At 40.8% G+C, this 21,842-nt stretch overlaps 1 protein-coding gene across 1 annotated transcript; it reads left to right on the top strand.

Moving 5' to 3' along the window:
- Positions 1-2,173: 2,173 nt before the first annotated feature.
- LOC106593224 (uncharacterized) lies at positions 2,174-12,933 on the top strand. Its single transcript, XM_082967938.1, has 2 exons — positions 2,174-2,305; positions 9,952-12,933. The coding sequence occupies exons 1-2, from the start codon at positions 2,272-2,274 to the stop codon at positions 10,911-10,913; spliced, it is 996 nt and encodes a 331-aa protein (XP_082824064.1). The 5' UTR covers positions 2,174-2,271; the 3' UTR covers positions 10,914-12,933.
- The last annotated feature ends 8,909 nt before the right edge of the window (positions 12,934-21,842 follow it).

Genomic DNA, 21,842 nt, shown 5'->3' with positions numbered 1-21,842 from the left:
ATCAATGTATTCTTACATTATATAGAAGCAGTACTGACTGAATAATATATTGCCTTAAATGTAGCTGTGCAGTTGATTATTTATTTATTTAACCTTTATTTAATTAAGTAATCATAATATATTGAGACATACAAAAATAAACATATGTTGGTTCAGACTTTTAATGAGAATTGAAAACATACTAAGTGGCGAGTGGTGCAGCGGTCTAAGGCACTGCATCTCAGTGCTAGAGGTGTCACTACAGACACCCTGGTTCGAATCCAGGCTGTATTACAACCGGCCGTGATTGGGAGTCCCATAGGGCGGCGCACAATTGGCCCAGCGTCATCCGGGTTTGGTTGGTGTAGGCCGTCATTGTAAATAAGAATTTGTCCTTAACTGACTTGCCTAGTTAAATAAATGAAGAAAAAAAAGGTTTTGTCTGAATGTAAAATAAACATTTTCCTAAACTGCGTTGCCCAGTCAGCAGATGGTGATGTGCATCTTTCAAATCAAATCAAATCAAATGTATTTGTCACATACACATGGTTAGCAGATGTTAATGCGAGTGTAGCAAAATGCTTGTGCTTCTAGTTCCGACCATGCAGTAATATCTAACAAGTAATATAACCCAACAATTTCACAACAACACCTTATACACACAAGTGTAAAGGAATGAATAAGAATATGTATATAAAAATATATGAATGAGTGATGCCCGAACTGCATAGACAAGATGCAGTAGATGGTGTAGAGTACAGTATATACATATGAGATGAGTAATGTAGGGTATGAAAACATTATATAAAGTGGCATTGTTTAAAGTGGCTAGTGATACATTTAATTACATCAAGATGACAAGATGCAGTAGATGGTATAGCGTACAGTATATACATATGAGATGAGTAATATAGGGTATGTAAGCATTATATAAAGTGGCTAGTGATAAATTGATTACAAGTTGCACAGGGCGGGGTCGAGACCCAGGGCCTCCAGCTTAATGACGAGTTTGGAGGGTACTATGGTGTTAAATGCTGAGCTGTCGTCGATGAACAGCATTCTTACACAGGTATTCCTCTTGTCCAGATGGGTTAGGGCAGTGTGCAGTGTGATTGCGATTTCTTCGTCTGTGGACCTATTGGGGCAGTAAGCAAATTGGAGGGGGTCAGGTAGGGTGGAGGGTGTCAGGTAGGGTGGAGGTGATATGGTCCTTGACTAGTCTCTCAAAGCACTTCATGATGACAGAAGTGAGTGCTACAGGGCGATAGTCATTTAGCCCAGTTCCCATATTTTCTTAAATATTTTCCAACCTCATATTTTAAAGGCTACTAGAATATGAACTTAGTAGCACAGACTAGATCCATATAACGTTGAGAAATAGTGCATTGTGGGAAGTTTAGAAGATACCCTGGAAATAAGTTAATAAATACGTAATAACGCAAAAACATAACTGTTTGTACTTAATAAGTAACCAGATCGTGACCACAACTAAGTTACTAAGTATTTAACCACACTGTGTTGTTACATTGGTGAGTAAAAACTCATGCTTCCTACGCTGTCTGAAAATAAATATACATTTTGTTCAACTGCGTTACCCACTCCAGTCAACAGTTGGCGAAGTCAGACTTTAAGGTGACGTTTTTAGTGTGACGTATAATCTAGTGGACGGAACGCTTCTTTCAACAGCAACAACAGTTCGTCAGCCACCTCGGTAGCTTGCTAGACAAAATAGCGGAAACAATAAAGCTCTTTAGACGCTTTCGTGTATATTAGCCACTGTGTTTTAAACCCACTTATGTCGTCTACTTATTTATCCGGTTTAATTTCATATTTACATTGTTGTTGTTATTAGTCAGCTAGCGGGCTGGTTAAGTTAGCATTAGCCTAGCTAACTAACATCTCCGACCATGAGCTCACTAAGCTACTCTCCTCCTTCTAAAGAAGAGGTCTGCTGCACGGAGAAAGAAGCTCTCGTCAAAGAGGAGGAGGAAGAGGAGGCTGTTACAATACAAAAACAAGTAGAGGGTGAAGCTGTTACAGTGAAAGAAGAAGAGAAATACGTTTCCGTTAAAGAAGAGGAAGACGCGTTCAGAGTGAAAGAGGAGGAGGAGGAGGATGTCACAGTAAAAGAAGAGGCAGAGGAGGATGCTGTTTTTGGAGTGAAAGAGGAGGAGGGGGAGATGACTGTCACATCGAAAAAGGAGGAGGGAGGAGGAAACTGGATATCTGAGCCCGGTTTCCCAAAGGCATCTAAAGGCATCCAGTGGTTCTAATGATGAACTTAGCTGTAAGATGGTTTTGAGAAACCGGTCCCTGATTAACACTAGTAAGTACTGTCTTAAATACAGAGGCACAAACTCTGCAGTTGTTGAACTGATGTTTGGTGTTAAAGGGGAAATCTGCAGTTGCTACGTCCATATTGTGACTTTTAAATTATTTATATATAGCTATTGATTCATGAAGAATATAACACATGCCTCATGAGCTTAGTTCAACTGTTGTACCCCATCAGATCCCCAAATAAGCTTTTTTTACTCCAATGTTTAGAAACAATGTAAATCAACACTGTATAGCCTCAACATGGTTAAAACTATAATGTTGATATCATGGATGGTCAGTCCTTGCGTCCATAGGTCTGTCTATGAATTTGAGAGTAGTTACATTTCTCCAGCCCCATCCATCATCTTATTACCTAAACAGTGGCAAAGTGACGCTTTGTTATTGTTTGAACTGCAGATTGGTTGATTGATTGATGTGGCTTTTTTAAAGGGACAACCTAGGATTTAAACAGCAACAAAATGGCTGCCCAGAGACTTGGTTTGGTAAACAGCTGAGGGATGGGGCTTGGAGAAATGTAACCACTCTCAAATTCATAGAGAAAGCTATTTTAGAAACCTTAACCCCAAACCTAGCGACCTCGTCAAGAAGTTCAGACATCTTGGCGTAACAGTTATAAGGTGTTGGCTTGACAGTCACTGGACCCAGGTTTGAGTTCAGCTCAGGGCTACCCCCTGAATTCACTACACTATGAATACAAGGACTTGCCATCCATAAGGTTAAAATGATAGTTTTAACATGGTTTTGAAGCTATACCATGTTTGTTTATAAACAGTGGCGTTATACAAGCTTATGTTTTGGTTTCTGATAGGGAAATACATTTGAGGCATTTATAAGTGATTCTTGAAGAATATAAATGGTTATATAGTAAATGTGTCTTTCTATAACTGCCAGTGATGATTTCCTGTGGCGGTCAAATTGTTAGAGCTGTTGATAAGTCATTGTATAACATTCAGCCAATTGTTTTAGGGCTGACCGTAGTCGACTGGTCGATTGTTCTGTCGATAGGCAGTTTTGTTGACTGTGATTTATTTTTGTGGAGCAGTCGTAAATACGCTATATATACAACATTTTGTGGACACCCCTTCAAATTAGTGGGTTCAGCTATTTCAGCCACATCCGTTGCTGACTGGTGTATAAAATTGAGCACAATTGAGCACAAGAGTGCAATTTCCGTAGACAAACATTGGCAGTAGAATGGCCTTACTGAAGAGCTCTTACTTTAAACGTAGCACCATCATAGGATGCCACCTTTCCAACAAGTCAGTTCGTCAAATTTCTGCCCTGCTAGAGCTTCCCCAGTTAACTGTAAGTGCTGTTATTGTGAAGTGGAAACCTCTAGGAGCAACAACGGCTCAGCCGCAAAGTAGTGGGCCACACAAGCTCACAGGACGGGACCGCCGAGTGCTGAGCACATTCCAAGCTGCCTCTGGATGCAATGTCAGCACAAGAACTGTTCGTCGGGAGCTTCATGAAATGGGTTTCCATGGCCCAGCAGTCGCACACAAGCCTAGAGGTCGACCGATTATACATTTTTTTCAACGCCGATACCGATTATTGGGGGGCCAAAAAAAGCCGCTACCGATTAATCGGCTGATATTTTTTTTCATTTATTTAATTTATTTATTTGTAATAATGACAATTACAACAATACTGAATGAACACTTATTTTAACTTAATATAATACATCAATAAAATCAATTTAGCCTCAAATAAATAATGAAACATGTTCAATTTGGTTTAAATAATGCAAAACAAAGTGTTGGAGAAGAATATCATAAGGTGAATGCACCAATTTGTAAGTTGCTCTGAATAAGAGCGTCTGGTAAATGACGTAAATGTAAATGTGGAACGTTCCACAAATTATATTAAATTATAGTTGATATTCTTGAAGTCATAAACAGCGCAATGCTTGAAGCACAGCGAAGAGCTGCTGGAAAAACGCACAAAAGTGCTGTTTGAATGAATGCTTATGAGCCTGCTGGTGCCTACCACCGCTCAGTCAGACTGCTCTATCAAATCATATACTTAATTATAATATAATAAACACACAGAAATACGAGCCTTAGGTCATTAATATGGTCGAATCCGGAAACTATCATCTCGTTTTTTCTTTCAGTGAAATACGGAACCGTTCTGTATTTTACCTAACGTGTGGCATCCCTAAGTCTAAATATTCCTGTTACATTGCACAACCTTCAATGTTATGTCATAATTACGTAAAATTCAGGCAAATTAGTTCGCAACGAGCCAGGCGGCCCAAACTGTTGCATATACCCTGACTGCGTGCAATGAACGCAAGAGAAGTGACACAATTTCATGTTAGCAGGCAATATTAACTAAATATGCAGGTTTAAAAATATATACTTGTGTATTGATTTTAAAGAAAGGCATTGATGTTTATGGTTAGGTACATTGGTGCAACGACAGTGCATTTTTCGCAAATGCGCTTGTTAAATCATCACCCGTTTGTCGAAGTGGGCTGTGATTCAATGAGAAATTAACAGGCACCGCATTGATTATATGCAACGCAGGACACGTTAGATAAACTAGTAATATCATCAACCATGTGTAGTTAACTAGTGATTATGTTAAGATTGATAGTTTTTTATAAGATAAGTTTAATGCTAGCTAGAAACTTACTTTGGCTTCTTGCTGCCCTCGTGTAACAGGTAGTCAGCCTGCCATGCAGGCTCCTCGTGGAGTGTAATGTAAGGCAGGTGTTTAGAGCGTTGGACTAGTAACCGGAAAGTTGCAAAAACGAATCCCCGAATCCCCCCTGGACAAGGCAGTTAACCCCCGTTCCTAGGCCGTCATTGAAAATAAGAATGTGTTCTTAATCTGACTTGCCTAGTTAAATAAAGGTGTACAAAAAAATGGCAAATCGGTGGCCAAAAATACCTATTACCGATTGTTATGAAAACTTGAAATCGGCCTTAATTAATCGGTCGACCTCTATCTAAGATCACCATGCGCAATGCCAAACGTTGGCTTGGTGTAAAGCTCGCCGCCATGGGACTCTGGAGCAGTGGAAACACATGTTCTCTGGAGCGATGAATCCAACTTCACCATCTGGCAGTCCGACGGATGAATCTGGGTTTAGCGGATGCCCGGAGAACACTACCTGTCTGAATGCATAGTGCCAACTGTAAAGTTTGGTGGAAGAGAAATAATAATCTGGGGCTGTTTTTTCATGGTTCGGGCACCTTAGTTCCAGTGAAGGGAAATTTTAACACTACATCATACAATGACATTCTAGAATATTCTGTGCTTCCAACAGTTTGGGGAATAGTTTGGCTCTTTCCTGTTGCAGCACGACAATGTCCCTCTGTCTGTCTGTTTTCTACCTGTCTGCCTCTGCCTGTCACTGTGGCAACAGTTTGTGGAAGGCTCTTAACTGTTGCAGCATGACAATGCCCCTGTGCATAAATCAAATCAAATGTATTTTTATATAGCCCTTCGTACATCAGCTGATATCTCAAAGTGCTGTACAGAAACCCAGCCTAAAACCCCAAACAGCAAGCAAAGCATGTGAAAGAAGCACGGTGGCTAGGAAAAACTCCCTAGGAAAAACTCCCTAGAAAGGCCAAAAACCTAGGAAGAAACCTATGAGGGGTGGCCAGTCCTCTTCTGGCTGTGCAGGGTGGATATTATAACAGAACATGGTCAAGATGTTAAAATGTTAAAATGTTCATAAATGACCAGCATGGTCAAATAATAATAATCATAGTAGTTGTCGAGGGTGCAACAAGCACGTCCGGTGAACAGGTCAGGGTCCCATAGCCGCAGGCATAAAGCGAAGTCCAAACAGAAATTGTTTGTCGAGATTGGTGTGGAAGAACTTTACTTGCCTGCACAGAGCCCTGACCTCAACCCCATCGAACACCTTAGGGATAAATTGGTCTTAGCTTAATTGTCTAAGAAAATTGAGGAGAGAGCAAACCGCAACTTAATTAGGTCTATAATCAATAGCTTAACTGTTGAATATGCCTGGCTTTATAAATCAGCACCAGTCAAAAGTTTGGACGCTCCTACTCATTCAAGGCTTTTTCTTTATTTTGACAATTTTCTACATTGTAGAATAATAGTGAAGACATCAAAACTATGAAATAACACATATGGAATCATGTAGTAACCAAAAAAGTCTTAAACAAACCAACATTTATTTTAGATTTGAGATTCTTCAAATAGCCACCCTTTGCCTTGATGACAGCTTTGCACACTCTTGGCTTTCTCTCAACCAGCTTCATGAGGTAGTCACCTGGAATGAATTTCAATTAACAGGTGTTCCTTGTTAAGTTCATTTGTGGAATTTCTTTCCTTCTTAATGTGTTTGAGCCTATCAGTTGTGTTGTGAAAAGGTAGGGGTGGTATAGCCCTATTTTGTAAACGACCAAGTCCATATTATGGCAAGAACAGCTCAAATAAGCAAAGAGAAACGACAGTCCATCATTACTTTAAGACATGAAGTTCAGTCAATCTGGAAAATTTCAAAACTTTGTAAGTTTCTTCAAGTACAGTCGCAAAAACCATCAGGCGCTACGATGAAACTGGCTCTCATGAGGACTGCCACAGGAAAGGAAGACCCAGAGTTACCTCTGCTGCAGAGGATAAGTTCATTAGCGTTATCAGCCTCAGAAATGGGCAAATAACTGCACCTCAGATTGCAGCCCAAATACATTTTTCACAGAGTTCAAGTAACATACTTGAACTCTCAACATCAACTGTTCAAAGGAGACTGCGTGAAATCAGGCCTTCATGGTCGAATTGCTGCAAAGAAACCGCTACTAAAGGACATCAATAACAAGAAGAAGAGACTTACTTTGGCCAAGAAACACGAGCAATGGACATTAGACCGGTGAAAATCTGTCCTTTGGTCTGATGAGTCCAAATTTGAGATTTTTGGTTCCAACCGTTGTGTCTTTGTGAGATGCAGAGTAGGTGAATGGATGATCTCCGCATGTGTGGTTCCCACTGTGAAGCATGGAGGAGGAGGTGTGATGGAGTGGGGGTGCTTTGCTTGTGACACTGTTGGAGATTTATTTAGAATTCAATGCACACTTAACAGCATGGCTAGGAAGTGACTTCCTCGTGAAGCTGGATGACAGAATGCAAAGCTGTCATCAAGGCAAAGGGTGGCTACTTTGAAGAATCTAAACTATAAAATAAATGTTGTTTTGTTTAACTTCACTAGGGTAGGGGGCAGTATTTTCACGGCCGGATGAAAAACATACCCAAATTAAACGGCCTACTGCTCGGGCCCAGGAACTGGAATATGCATATTATTAGTAGATTTGGATAGAAAACACTCTGAAGTTTCTAAAACTGTTTGAATGATGTCTGTGAGTATAACATAACTCATATGGCAAGCAAAATCCTGAGAAAAATCTAAGCAGGAAGTGAGAATTCTGATGCTTGTAGTCCTTTCAAGTCATTGCCAATCGAACACACGGTGAGTTAGGGTTCATTTTGCACTTCCTAAGGCTTCCACTAGATGTCAACAGTCTTTAGAAAGTTGTTTGAACAGACACCGAATGAGAAGCCTGGGAAGTTTGTCACCCAGAGAATGACATCACTTCTTGGCGCGCATTCATGAGGATGGATCCTCCCGTTCCAGAACCTTTTTCAAGACACAGGAACCGTCCGGTTGAAATATTACTGAATCTTCACGTTCTGAAGGCCCTAAAGATTGATGTTTTACAACGTTTGACATGTTTGAACGAACGTAAATACAACTTTTTTTTACTTTTCGTCGCGACATCGTCCGTACACTTTCTACATTTGAAGTAGCTTACTGAATGCGCGAACAACAAGGAGTTATTTGGACATAAATTATGGACTTTATCGAACAAAACAACATTTGTTGTGGACCTGGGATTTCTGGAAGTGCCTTCTGTTGGAGATCATCAAAGGTAAGGGAATATTTCTAATGCAAATTAGGATTTTAGATGACTCCAAGATGGCGGCTATCTGTATAGCCTAGTGTATTTTTCTGAGCTCAGTACTCAGATTATTGCAAAGAGTGCTTTCCTCGTGAAGCTTTTTTGAAATCTTTCATAGCGTTAGCATAAAGGAGATGTTCATCTATAATTCTTTGAATGACAGTTTCATTTTGTATCAACGTTTATGACAAGTATTTTTGTAAATTGTGGCGCTCATTCACCGGCAGTATTTGAGGGAAAATATTTTCTGAACGTCACGCGCCGATGTAAAATGCTGTTTTTAGATATAAATATGAACTTTATCGAACAAAAAAAATGCATGTATTGTATAACATGGGGTCCTAGGAGTGTCATCTGATGATGAACGTCAAAGGTTAGTGCTTCATTTAGCTGTGTTTTGGGTATTTGTGATGAATGCTATTTGCTTAGAAAATGACTGTGTGGTTATTGTGTCGATGTACTCTCCTAACATAATCTAATGTTTTGCTTTCGCTGTAAAGCATTTTGGAAATCGGACAACGTGGTTCGATTCAGGAGAAGTGTATCTATAAAATGGTGTAAAATAGTCCTATGTTTGAGAACTTTAAATTTGGCGCTCTGATTTCTCACTGGCTGTTGAATAGGGTGGGACGATTTCGTCCCACATACCCGAGAGAGGTTAACACTTTTTTGGTTACTACATGATTCCATATGTGTTATTTCATAGTTTTGATGTCTTCACTATTATTCTACGATGTAGAAAACAGTAAATATAAAGAAAAACACTTGAATGAGTAGGTAGGTGTGTTCAAACTTTTGACTGGTACTGTACTTTTGAGGAAAAAAGGCAGCGTTCTCGACTCAAGCCCTGACTTTTATAAGGGATTTTCTGACGATTAGCTTAGCAATCACGTGACGCAGCGTGACAACCTGAACATGATTGGTCGACAGTCTGTTGGATGGGCGTTAGACGTTTGTTTACTAGCCTGTTTACTTTGGATCACGTGATGCGGCCTCAGTTAGCCCCGGGCTTGTGGCTGTTTAAATTCCTGCTGTTTGTTTTGGCAACAAACTGTAAATCACCGTGAGATGACATCATCACTGTCTGTGAATTATTATTTCAGATGACATTATCACTGTCTGTGAATTAAATGTCTGGCTTCTAAATAAACTGCTGTTCACCATCTGGGACCATTCAACACTCTAGATTTACCAGGTTATTACTTTTTGGGGTTCTCATAGGCTTACAATTGTTGTCTTGATTGTTGCTTGAACATGATCTTGCTCTGATAATGTGTAGAAATATTCGGAATACATTGTGAAAAACGAAGATCTTTGCTCACCATTTCTGCCCACGCAGATATACTGCAACTAGATAACAGATGTACTGCAACTAGATAACAGATGTACTGCAACTAGATAACAGATGTACTGCATATTGGTGACCAAGAATCTGCTTAGGGTTTCAACCACTGTATTAACTTATTTCTACAATCATCCACTTTACTACTGTAAAGTGGATGATTGTAAGACTAAATATGAGTGTTTTTGCTCACTTGACTGTGTTATTAAGACAATAGTCAAAGTTTGTAAAAGCTTTTAAACATTCATTACAATCATAAAAATCATGGGCATCACCTTTTAGCTCATATAAACAGTGGATTTCTGCTGTTGTGGGCCTTTAACCGTCTGTCTGACTTTGTTGTTCACACAGGAGAGAGACTTGACTATCGTGGATCCTCTGGAGAGCCTCAACAACCTCATGGTGCTGACGAGGCAGAGAAGAGTCTCTCCAGATCAGAACACCTCAAGAAACACCAGCAGAAACCCACAAGGAAGAAATCTCACCACTGCTCTGACTGTGGGAAGAGATTCACCTCTTCAACAGACCTTAAAAGACATCAGAGAATCCATACAGGAGAGAAACCATATAGCTGTGATCGGTGTGGGAAGAGTTTTACTACATCTAGCCAGCTGACTATACACCAGAGAATACACACAGGAGAGAAACCTTACCACTGCGCTGACTGTGGAACAAGTTTTGTTTCTTCCCAATATTTAAAATCACACAAGAGAACACACACAATAGCGAAACCTTTCCACTGCTCTGACTGTGGGAAGTGTTTTGTTTCGTCACAATATTTAAAATCACACCAGAAAACACACACAGGAGAGAAGCCTTATAGCTGTGATCAATGTGGGAAGAGATTTAGTCACTCAAGCAACCTGATGGTACATTTGAGAACGCACACTGGAGAGAAACCTTATTGCTGTGATCAATGCGGGAAGAGTTTTACTTCATCTAGCCAGCTGACTATACACAAGAGAACACACACAGGAGATAAACCGTACCACTGCTCTGACTGTGGAAAGAGTTTTGTTTCGTCCCAATATTTAAAATCACACCAGAAAACACACAAAGGAGAGAAGCCTTATAGCTGTGATCAATGTGGGAGGAGTTTTACTCACTCAAGCAACATGATATCACACCAGAGAACACACACAGGAGAGAAACCTTATAGCTGTGATCAATGTGGGAAGAGGTTTACTCAGCCAAATATCCTGATAGCCCACCAGGAAACACACACAGGAGAGAAATCTTATAGCTGTGATTGCTGTGGCAAGAATTATGCTGGTAAAAGAGCTCTGATTAAACATCAGAAAATACATGCATGAACGAGTTGTTACATGATATCAATGAAATAATGTAGAATGTTTTAACATTGTAGTAGGAGTATTTTAATGATGTCACAATGTGGAACCCTAAACGTTTGTCCCCTGTTCTATTGATTTCAGCATGATATGGATATTACCCTCATTGGAAAAATACAGGCTCTGAAATGGAAGAGTACTATTTATGTGATTAACATAAACACAAATGAAGTGTTGTGTTTCACTTCCCGCGTTTGCGACCTACTTGAATCAAACTGCAACACTTTAAAATGTAGCTTACTGTCTTCTGCAGGTTGTCCTCTAACCAGTGAGGTAAAAGATATCTCCCATGTCCATGTGTTTGTTTTAGTTGTTAGTTTCAACAGCACGTACAACCTGATTTCTCCCCTACTTGATATCAGTGATTTATTGCTACTTGTCAAAACAACAGTGTTTTTGGTCCTTGTGCAATGTATAAGGTGCTCGTTTAAAAAAATATAAGTAATATGATTACTATTGTGTTTGTGTAGATAGTACATTTTATGTTTAGGTTTTCAATATATCACAAACCATTTCTGCATATTGGTTATTGATTTGGACAAGTTAAAACTGTTTTGACATTGGGCTATCCCACCTAGGAAAATGTTGTTGAAAAGACGTTGAAAATAATAAGCCCGACGTCCAATCTACGTTCGGTTGTTGAAAATACTTATTTTTCAGGTCAATGACTTCAAAGCAACTCAATTTCAACGTACTTGCATTCTATGCATATGGATGCAGTATAAAAAAAATGAACTTGGACTAACTGATTAACAATTTTATTAACAAGAACAGTTTTATTAACAATGAACAGTTTTATTAACAATCCTACAACACTCCAGTATTTCTTTACAACATTCAACTGCTAATTGTCTTTATTCCACTACTGAAGAAGCATGACTCAAATCACCTCATATTTCAAACATCCAGCCTGACAAAAGATACATATTTTATTATTCCATGCCTCACCATTAAGTGAATTATTGCCAATACATATTAACAAAGGGGTGTACATTCGGTTTTTATATTTTCATAATATTTCAATGTAATGTAACATTTAGTAATCACAATAATTTATGAGACTAACTGAGTTTTATTGGCACAATGTAGTAAAACAAACGTATATTTTTGGTTGGATATTACATCCTATTCTTACTATTTTAATCAATGTCATTTCCTTAGAATGCTCATTAGTCTTTCAGTTTGTTATTCTTTAGTTTTTTATCCTCTTATGTTTGTTGTGTGGTAAATGTTTCCGTTTTTATTTTCATAGTTTTTTATTACGCTTGAAGAGCATTGTGTTCATCCATGTCTGAAATGTGCATTGTAAATTTGAACATATTGCAAAACAAATGAACCCAATGACTAACCAATCATCAGACTCTTGCAAAACCAAAAACCAAAATCAACACATATCTTGATCCATCTTAGTATCAGTTTTCAACCAATCCAGTACATTTTTGTTGAACTTTTTTTTTTTTAAATCAACAATACGTCAAAGGATTCAACTACTGAAAACTGAAACAAACAAATGGATCAAACAGATCAATCCCACTTTTCCAGCCTGCTGAAGGCGTGGTGGAGTGGTAAACACCACCCTCAGCTCTACCAGGGGCTTCAAGTGGTCTCCCACAGATTTAATATAATGTTTTAACAGAATGTAAACTTTCTGCACCCTCTTTCTCACTCAGTAGATTTCCTCTAGTTCTAATATGTTAACATGAATAAGTACATTTCAAGTTATAATTCAACACCATGTTCTGTGGCCTTGCTGTTCCATTTCTTGACTGCCCCTGCAACACAGAAACACATTTAGTCATATTATATAAAACACTCGAAGTATCTACTGTATTATTGACTGTATGTTTGTTTATTCCATGTGTAACTGTGTTGTTGTATGTATCAAACTGCTTTACTTTATCTTGGCCAGGTTGCAGTTGTAAATGAGAACTTGTTTTCAACTGGCCTACCTGGTTAAATAAAGGTGAAATAAAATGAAATCTACGGCCTCAAATCAAATGTATTCATAAAGCCCTTTTTACATCAGTAGATGTCACAAAGTGCTATACAGAAACCCAGCCTAAAACCCCAAACAGCAAGCAATGCTGATGTAGAAGCACAGTGGCTAGAAAAAACTCCCTATAAAGGCAGCAACCTAGGAAGAAACCTAGAGAGGAACCAGGCTATGAGGGGGGGGCAGTCCCCTTCTGATTGTGCCTGGTGGATTTTATAAGAGTACATGGCCATTAAGGCCAGATCGTTCTTCAAGATGTTCAAACGTTCATAGAAGAACAGCAGGGTCAAATAATAATCACAGTGGTTGTAGAGGGTGCCTCAGGAGTAAATGTCAGTTGGCTTTAATTTTTTACCCCTTTTTCTCCCCAATTTAGTGATTTCCAATTGGTAGTTACAATCTTGTCCCATCGCAGCAACTCCCGTACGGACTCGGGAGAGGCGAAGGTCGAGAGCCGTGCGTCCTCCGAAACACAACCCCGCCAAGCCTCACTGCTTTTTGACACACTAACCCAGAAGCCAGCCGCACCAATGTGTCGGAGGAAATACAGTACACCTGGCGACCGTGTCAGCATGCATGTGCCTGGCCCGCCACAGGAGTTGCTGGAGCACAATGGGACAAGGTCATCCCAGCCAGCCAAACCCTCCCCTAAACCGGATGAAGCTGGGCCAATTGTGTGTCGCCTCATGCGTCTCCCGGTCGCATCCGGCTGCAGCACAGCCCTGTATCGAACCAGTATTTGTAGTTAGCTGAGCCTTCTGAGGTCGAAACAACAGGTAAGGTAGAGAGCGGGTCGAAAACAGCAGGTCTGGGACAAGGTAGCACGTTTGGTGAACAGGTCAGGGTTCCATAGCCGCAGGAAGAACAGTTCAAACTGGAGCAGCAGCACGACCAGGTGGACTGGGGACAGCCAGGAGTCATCAGGCCAGGTAGTCCTGAGGCATGGTCCTAGAGCTCAGGTCCTCTTAAAGATAGAGAGAGATGGAAGAATTATAGGGAGCATACTTAAGATCACACAGGACCCCAGAGAATTGTGTGACCTCTCACCTCTCTGGCTGTAGATGTGTTCTTCCTAACCAGTCCCTCAACAGCTCTCAGACTGAGCTCCACCCTCACTGGGTCTTCAGAGGAGAGGAAGGCTGAGGAGGGATGGAAGGATGAATGGATCAGTCAGTCAACAAGTCAGTAATATAAAAAGAGAGTGCTGATCATCTTAAATGTCCATCTCCCACCCATGGAGAGACCTATATACTGTATCCAGGGTTGGGTAAGTTACTTTCTAAATGTAATCTGTTAGTTACTTGTTACTTGTCCAACATTGTAATCAGTAACAACCTTTGGATTACCCAAACTCTAACGTAATCTGATTACTTTCAGATTACTTTCCCCTTAAGAGGCACAGGTTTGTACCACAGTCATAAAATCTGATTTCACTTTAACCATACTGCTAACCCTAATGCCTAACCCTAACCTTAAATAACCCCAACTTTAACCATACTGCTATCCCTAATGCCTAACCTTAGATGATTTTTTACAATATAGCACATTTTGACTGCAGCTGTCCCTTTTAGCGGAAATCGATCAGTTCTGCGGAGCTATATCCAACAAAAGTGTCATACTTCTCGTGCTTCGCAGAGCAGCACAGAGCAGAGCTGTTGTGAAGAAAGTTGTCAAGGAAGTGAGTTTGTGTTTATACAGGACCTCCCCACCCTCACCTATCTTAAACCAATCATGTCAATGCAGAGCTATATGTAGCCTTCCGCATAGATACAAGAATTTGAGAGGCACACATCAATGCGGAACGGAGCTCAATTTGGCCTCTGCATGACTCCGGAGACTCCGCTTCCTTGACTAATTCCTTCACAACAGCTCTGCGCTGCTCGGCGAAACACAAGAAGTATGAAAACTTCGCCATGGTTTGTTGGACAAAACCTATGGGGAAACAAATGCCATTTTTGTAAGGTTTTTGGATAAACACTGAAAATAAGGTCTGTGGTGAACACAGGCTTAGGAGATCTTATAAGTTTTGTTTGTTTTGTCTTACCTTGTCTCGATCAAATCAAATCTGGATCAATCTGAATGTTCTCGGCTGCGATGACGTATCCCAGAAGGGAGATAGTGGAGCGATGAATTTCACACTCTGCCTTTTGACAAACAACTGGTTCTCCAGGAGACGCTGGAGAACTTGTAGGACATGAGGAACATGCTCCTGAACCGAACTGGAAAAGACAAGGATGTCGTCAAGGTAGACAAACACAAACCGGTTCAACATATCACAGAGCACATCATTGACCAGAGCCTGGAATACTGCGGGTGCGCTGGTCAGTCGGAATGGCATAACCAGATACGCGTAATGCCTGCTAGCTGTGTGAAAGACTGTCTTCCATTTGTCTCCTTCCCGTATCCAAATCAGATGATTTGCGTTCTGAAGGTCTAACTTCGAGAATACTGTCGCCCCCTGGAGAGGCTCGAAAGCCGAGGAGAGGAGTGGTAGCGGTTAAGGCCCTAGTAGTCGATACACGAGAAACTTGTGTCCTTCTCCACAAAGAAGAACCCTGCTCCCAGAGAGTCCTCAATGTAACCGTTGTCTTGGTTTCCGGACCAGACAGAGAATAAAGCTGCCCCGAGGCGGTGTAGTACCAGGCAGGAGGTCAATGGCACAGTCATAGGGTCGATGCGGAGGAAGATATGTGGCGTGGGCATTGTTGAAAACCTCCCCGGAGGTCCTGATACTCCGCTGGAATGGTAGATGTGAAGATGATGAACGTGCAAGTAGAGATGCACTACAGGTGCAGTGATCTGTGAGCTGCTCTGACAGCTGGTACTTAGAGCTAGTGAGGGAGATATGAGTCTCCAGCTTCAGTGATTTTTGCAGTTCGTTCCAGTCATTGGCAGCAGACAACTGGAAGGAAACGTGGCCAAATGAGGAATTGGCTTTGGGGGTGACCAGTGAGATATACCTGATGGAGCGTGTGCTGCTATGGTGAGCAGTGAGCTGAGACCTGTAGATAACCTGTAGCCAGTGGGTTTGGCGACGAGTACTAAGCGAGGGCCAACCAACGAGAGCGTACAGGTCGCAGTGGTGGGTAGTGTATGGGGCTTTGGTGACAAAACGGATGGCAGTGTGATAGACTGCATCCAATTTGTTGAGTAGAGTGTTAGAGGCCATTTTATAGATGACATCACCGAAGCCAAGGATCGGTAGGAGTAGTGATGCTGAACGGGCGGGCAGGTGCGGGCAGTGATCGATTGAATAGCATGCATTTAGTTTAACTTGCATTTAAGAGCAGTTGGAGGCCACGGAAGGAGAGTTGTATGGCATTGAAGCTCGTCTGGAGGTTAGTTAACACAGTGTCCAAAGAGGGGCCAGAAGTATACAGAATGGTGTCGTCTGCTTAGAGGTGGATCAGAGAATCACCAGCAGCAAGAGCGACATCATTTATGTATACAGAGAAGAGAGTCGGCCTGAGAATTGAACCCTGTGGCACCCCCATAGAGACTGCCAGAGGTCCGGACAACAGGCCCTCCGATTTGACACACTGAGCTCTATCAGAGAAGTAGTTGGTAAACCAGGTGAGGCAATCATTTGATAAACCAAGGCTGTCGAGTCTGCCAATAAGAATGTAGTGATTGACAGAGTCGAAAGCCTTGGCCAGGTCGATGAATACGGCTGCACAGTAATGTCTCTTATTGATGGCGGTTATGATGTCGTTTAGGACCTTGAGCATGGCTGAGGTGCACCCATGACCAGCTCTGAAACCAGATTGCATAGCGGAGAAGGTACGGTGGGATTCGAAATGGTCAGTAATCGGTTTGTTATCTTGACCTTAGAAAAACAGGGTAGGATAGATTTAGGTATGTAGCAGTTTGGGTCTAGAGTGGCACCCCCTTTAAAGAGGGGGATGACCACGGCAGCTTTCCAATCTTTGGGAATCTCAGATGATACGAAAGAGAGGTTAAACAGGCTAGTAATAGGGGTTGCAACAATTTCAGCAGATCATTTTAGAAAGAGAGGCTCCCGATTGTCTAGCCTGGCTGATTTGTAGGGGTCCAGATTTTTCAGCTCTTTCAGAACATAAGCTATCTGGATTTGGGTGAAGGAGAAATGGTGGCGGCTTTGGCGGGTTGCTGTGGAGTGTGCCGGGCAGTTGACTGGGGTAGGGGTAGCCAGGTGGAAAGCATGGCCAGCCGTAGAGAAATGCTTATTGAAATTCTCAATTATAGTGGATTTATCGGTGGTGAAAGTGTTTCCTAGCCTCAGAGCAGTGGGCAGCTGGGAGGAGGTGCTCTTATTTTCCATGGACTTTACAGTGTCCCAAAACTTCTTTGAGTTTGTACTACAAGATGCACATTTCTGGTTGAAAAAGCTAGCCTTAGCTTTCCTAACTGCCTGTGTATATTTGTTCCTAACTTCCCTGAAAAGTTGCATATCACGGGGGTTATTCGATGCTAATGCAGAACGCCACAGGATGTTTTTGTGCTGGTCAAGGGCAGACATGTCTGGAGAGAACCAAGGACTATATGTATTCCTAGTTAAAAAAAAATTAAATGGGGCATGCTTATTTAAGATGGTGAGGAAGGCACTTTTAAAGAATAACCAGGCACCATCTACTGACGGGATGAGGTCAGTGTCATTCCAGGATACCACGGTCAGGTCGATTAGAAAGGCCTGCTTGCAGAAGTGTTTTACGGAGCGTTTGACAGTGATGAGGGGTGGTCGTTTGGTCGCAGACCCATTACAGATGCAGGCAATGAGGCAGTGATTGCTGAGATCTTGATTGAAAACAGAAGAGGAGTATTTGGAGGGTGAGTTAGTTAGGGTGATATCATGAGGGTGCCCGTGCTTACGGATTTGGGGTTGTACCTGGTAGGTTCATTGATAATTTGTGTGAGATTGAGGGCATCAAGCTTAGGTTGTAGGATGGCCGGGGTGCTAAGCATGTCCCAGTTTAGGTCACCTAGTAGCACGAGCTCAGAAGATAGATGGGGGGTAATCAATTCACATATGGTGTCGAGGGCACAGCTGGGGGCAGAGGGTGGTCTATAGCAAGCGGCAACAGTTAGACTTGTTTCTGGAAAGGTGCATTTTTACAAGTAGAAGCTTGAATTGTTTGGGTATCGACTTGGAAAGTAATACAGAACTCTGCAGGCTATCATTGCAGTAGATTGCAACACCGCCCCCTTTGGCAGTTCTATCTTGGCGGAAAATGTTATAGTTAGGGATGGAGATTTCCGGGTTTTTGGTGGATTCAGACACAGCTAGGACATCCGGGTGGGCAGAGTGTGCTAAAGCAGTGAATAAAACAAACTTAGGGAGGAGGCTTCTAATGTTAACATGCATGAAACCAAGGCTTTTACGGTTACAGAAGTCAACAAATGAGAGCACCTGGGGAGTAGGAGTGGAGCTAGGCACTGCAGGACCTGGATTGACCTCTACATCACCAGAGGAACAGAGGAGAAGTAGGATAAGGGTACGGCTAAAGGCTACAGGGACTGGTCGTCTAGGACGTCCGGAACAGAGAGTAAAAGGAGCAGGTTTCTGGGGGCGATAAAATAGATTCAAGGCATAATGTATAGACAAAGGTATGGTAGGATGTGAATACAGTGGAGGTAAACCTAGGCATTGAGGGATGATGAGAGAGATATTGTCTCTAGAAACATCATTTAAACCAGGTGATGTTATCGCATGTCTGGGTGGTGGAACTGAAGGGTTGGATATGGTATTTTGAGCAGGCTAGAGACTCTACAGTGAAATAAGACAATAAACACTAACCAGAACAGCAATGGACAAGGCATATTGACATTAACGCGAGGCATGCATAGCTTAGTGATCATAAGGGTACAATATCACATTACATAAGGACCTTAAGGGACATACATACATTTATAATTCAACAGATTTTTTGTTAGTAGAGAATTTAATTGTCTGAAACTACAGTTCAATTTCTTTTTGTACAGTAAGAAAATGTGGTGTTTTGTTTGTAAATTTACATTTGGGAATATGAAATTTGGCCAAAAGAATAATTAAATTCATTACATAAAATTGTTTCAGCTTTTTTCTATCCTAGGTAAGCAATACATCTCTCCACAATGGTGTAACATCTTCATAAATGTGTTCAATTATATATCTACTGATGTCTTGCCGCAGATTCTTACATGAATACATTTCTGGGTGGTCATTACAAAAGGTACAATTTGAGTTGATGTTTTCCTTAAACTTCTTCATACAGTGGTTGGCAGGATAATATTTATGAATAATTTTAAAGGAAACTCCCTTAATTTTGTTAATAAGTAGTTGTGTGTGTGGCAACATCCAAACTTTTTCCCAACAGATGTTATCAATAAATCCGTTCCAATAAGACATGACATAAGATACAACATCCTGCTGAAACAAGGTTTGTATCGCTCTGTTGTTGAATGGACCAAAAGAAAAACAAATCTATCCTACTGATGAGTCAACAGGGGTAATCGTAGGTATGTTCTGAGGGTCAGGTCTTGACATGTTCCTGAATAATAAAACAACACCCGAGGGAATGGCAGCTAAAACAATGGCAAAATCTTTAGGTGTTACAGGGACCTTGTAAAGTGATAAGAATTCCTTATAACTGAGTAAAAGACCCTCTGCATTTACCAGTTGGCTCACCAATAGGATATTATTTACCAGTTGGCTCACCAATAGGATATTATTTACCAGTTGGCTCACCAATAGGATATTATTTACAAGTTGGCTCACCAATAGGATATTATTTCGGAACCAATATTATGAAAACAAAGAAGTATTTTCATACAATATGTCCCGATTATTCCATATATAATCTGTGTGGAGAAAAATGATGTTTATAAATGAAGGACCATGACAAGAAAACCTGCTGATGAAAAGCAGAAAGTTTCACTGGAACTTTGTCAATATTATAATTACAAACCAACATGAAGTTAAGGCCACCAAAAGTAGAGAAGACATGATGAGGAATAAAATTCCACATAGAAGTGGGTCTTCTAAGGAATTGTTTTATCCAATTGATCTTATTAGTATTATGGTGCCGCTAGCGGAACGCCTCGCCAATATCCAATGATAGAGCGTGGCGCGAAATTTCAAACACCCCAAAAATCCCAAAACTTCCATTTTTCAAACATATGACTATTTTACACCATTTTAAGGACAAGACTCTACATTATCTAACTACATTGTCCGATTTCAAAAAGGCTTTACATCAAAAGCAAAACATTAGATTATGTCAGGAGAGTACCCAGCCAGAAATAATCACACACCCATTTTTCAAGCTAGCATATAATGTCACAAAAACCAAAACCACAGCTAAATGCAGCACTAACCTTTGATGATCTTCGTCAGATGACACTCCTAGGACATTATGTTATACAATACATGCATGTTTTGTTCAATCAAGTTCATATTTATATCAAAAAACAGCTTTTTACATTAGCAAATGACGTTCAGAACTAGCATACCCACCGAACACTTCCGATGAATTTACTAAATTACTCACGATAAACGTTCACAAAAAACATAACAATTAATTTAAGAATTATAGATACAGAACTCCTTTATGCAATCGCGGTGTCCGATTTTAAAATAGCTTTTCGGTGAAAGCACATTTTGCAATATTCTGAGTAGATAGCCCAGCAATCATGGCTAGCTATTTTGACACCCACCAAGTTTGGCACTCACCAAACTCAGATTTACTATAAGAAAAATTGGATTACCTTTCCTGTTCCTCGTCAGAATGCACTCCCAGGACTTCTACTTCAACACCCAATGTTGTTTTGGTTCCAAATAATCCATAGTTATATCCAAATAGCTGCGTTTTGTTCTTGCGTTCAAGACACTATCCGAAGGGTGACGCGCCGGCTCGTATCGTGACAATTCAAAATATTCCATTACCGTACTTCGAAGCATGTCAAACGCTGTTTAAAATACATTTTTATGCGATTTTTCTCGTAAAATAGCGATAATATTCCGACCGGGAGACCTTGTTTTCGTTCAAACACTGAAAATAGAAAATGGAGTCTTCACATGCACGCGCGCCCCCGTGTCATTGTTCTCAGAACGACCACTTTCCAAAACCCCTACTGTTTTTCGCCCAGGGACTGCAGAGTCATCATTCCCCATTCTGGCGCCTTCTGAGAGCTTATGGGAGCCTTAGAAAATGTCACGTTACAGCAGAGATCCTCTATTTTCGATAAAGAGGCTGTAGAAGGACAAGAAATGGTCAGACAGGGCACTTCCTGTATGGAATCTTCTCAGGTTTTGGCCTGCCATATGAGTTCTGTTATACTCACAGACACCATTCAAACAGTTTTTGCAACTTTAGGGTGTTTTCTATCCAAATAAAATAATTATATGCATATTCTAGTTTCTGGGCAGGAGTAATAACCAGATTAAATCGGGTACGTTTTTTATCCGGCCGTGAAAATACTGCCCCCTATCCTAAACAGGTTAAGGTAGTAAAGTCCAGAAAATTCAGCCCACCATACTCATAAGTGTCTATTACAATAGTTTTCCTAATGTAATGGGTACGGTTTACTAGGATATGAACTCAGTAGCACAGACTAGATCCATATGACGTTGAGAAATAGAGAATTGTGGGAAGTTCAGAAGATACCCTGGAAATAAGTTAATAAATATGTAATAACGCAAAACATTACTGTTTGTACTTAAATTAATAGGTAACCAGATCGTGACCACAACTAAGTTACCAAGTCTTTAACCACACTGTGTTGTTACATTGGTGAGTAAAAAGTCATGCTTCCTACGCTTGAACATTTTGTAAAAAAAATATATATATATTTACTCAACTGCGTTACCCACTCCAGTCAACAGTTGGCGAAGTCAGACTTTAAGGCAATGCTGTTAGTGTGACGTATAATCTAGTGGACGGAAC

This window comes from Salmo salar, chromosome 02 (genome assembly GCF_965601325.2).
Source record: "Salmo salar chromosome 02, fSalSal1, whole genome shotgun sequence".
In the NCBI taxonomy this organism is placed as follows: Eukaryota; Metazoa; Chordata; class Actinopteri; order Salmoniformes; family Salmonidae; genus Salmo; species Salmo salar.
The sequence above is the reverse complement of the archived record's forward strand: the minus strand, read 5'-3'. Positions and strand labels throughout refer to the sequence as shown.

Bases quoted from the DNA above. Each gene is read 5' to 3' on its own strand.
- LOC106593224 (XM_082967938.1), top strand. From the start codon at position 2,272: ATGGTTTTGAGAAACCGGTCCCTGATTAACACTA. The intron at 2,306-9,951 runs GTAAGTACTGTC...TTGTTCACACAG, and splicing joins CCGGTCCCTGATTAACACTA to GAGAGAGACTTGACTATCGT.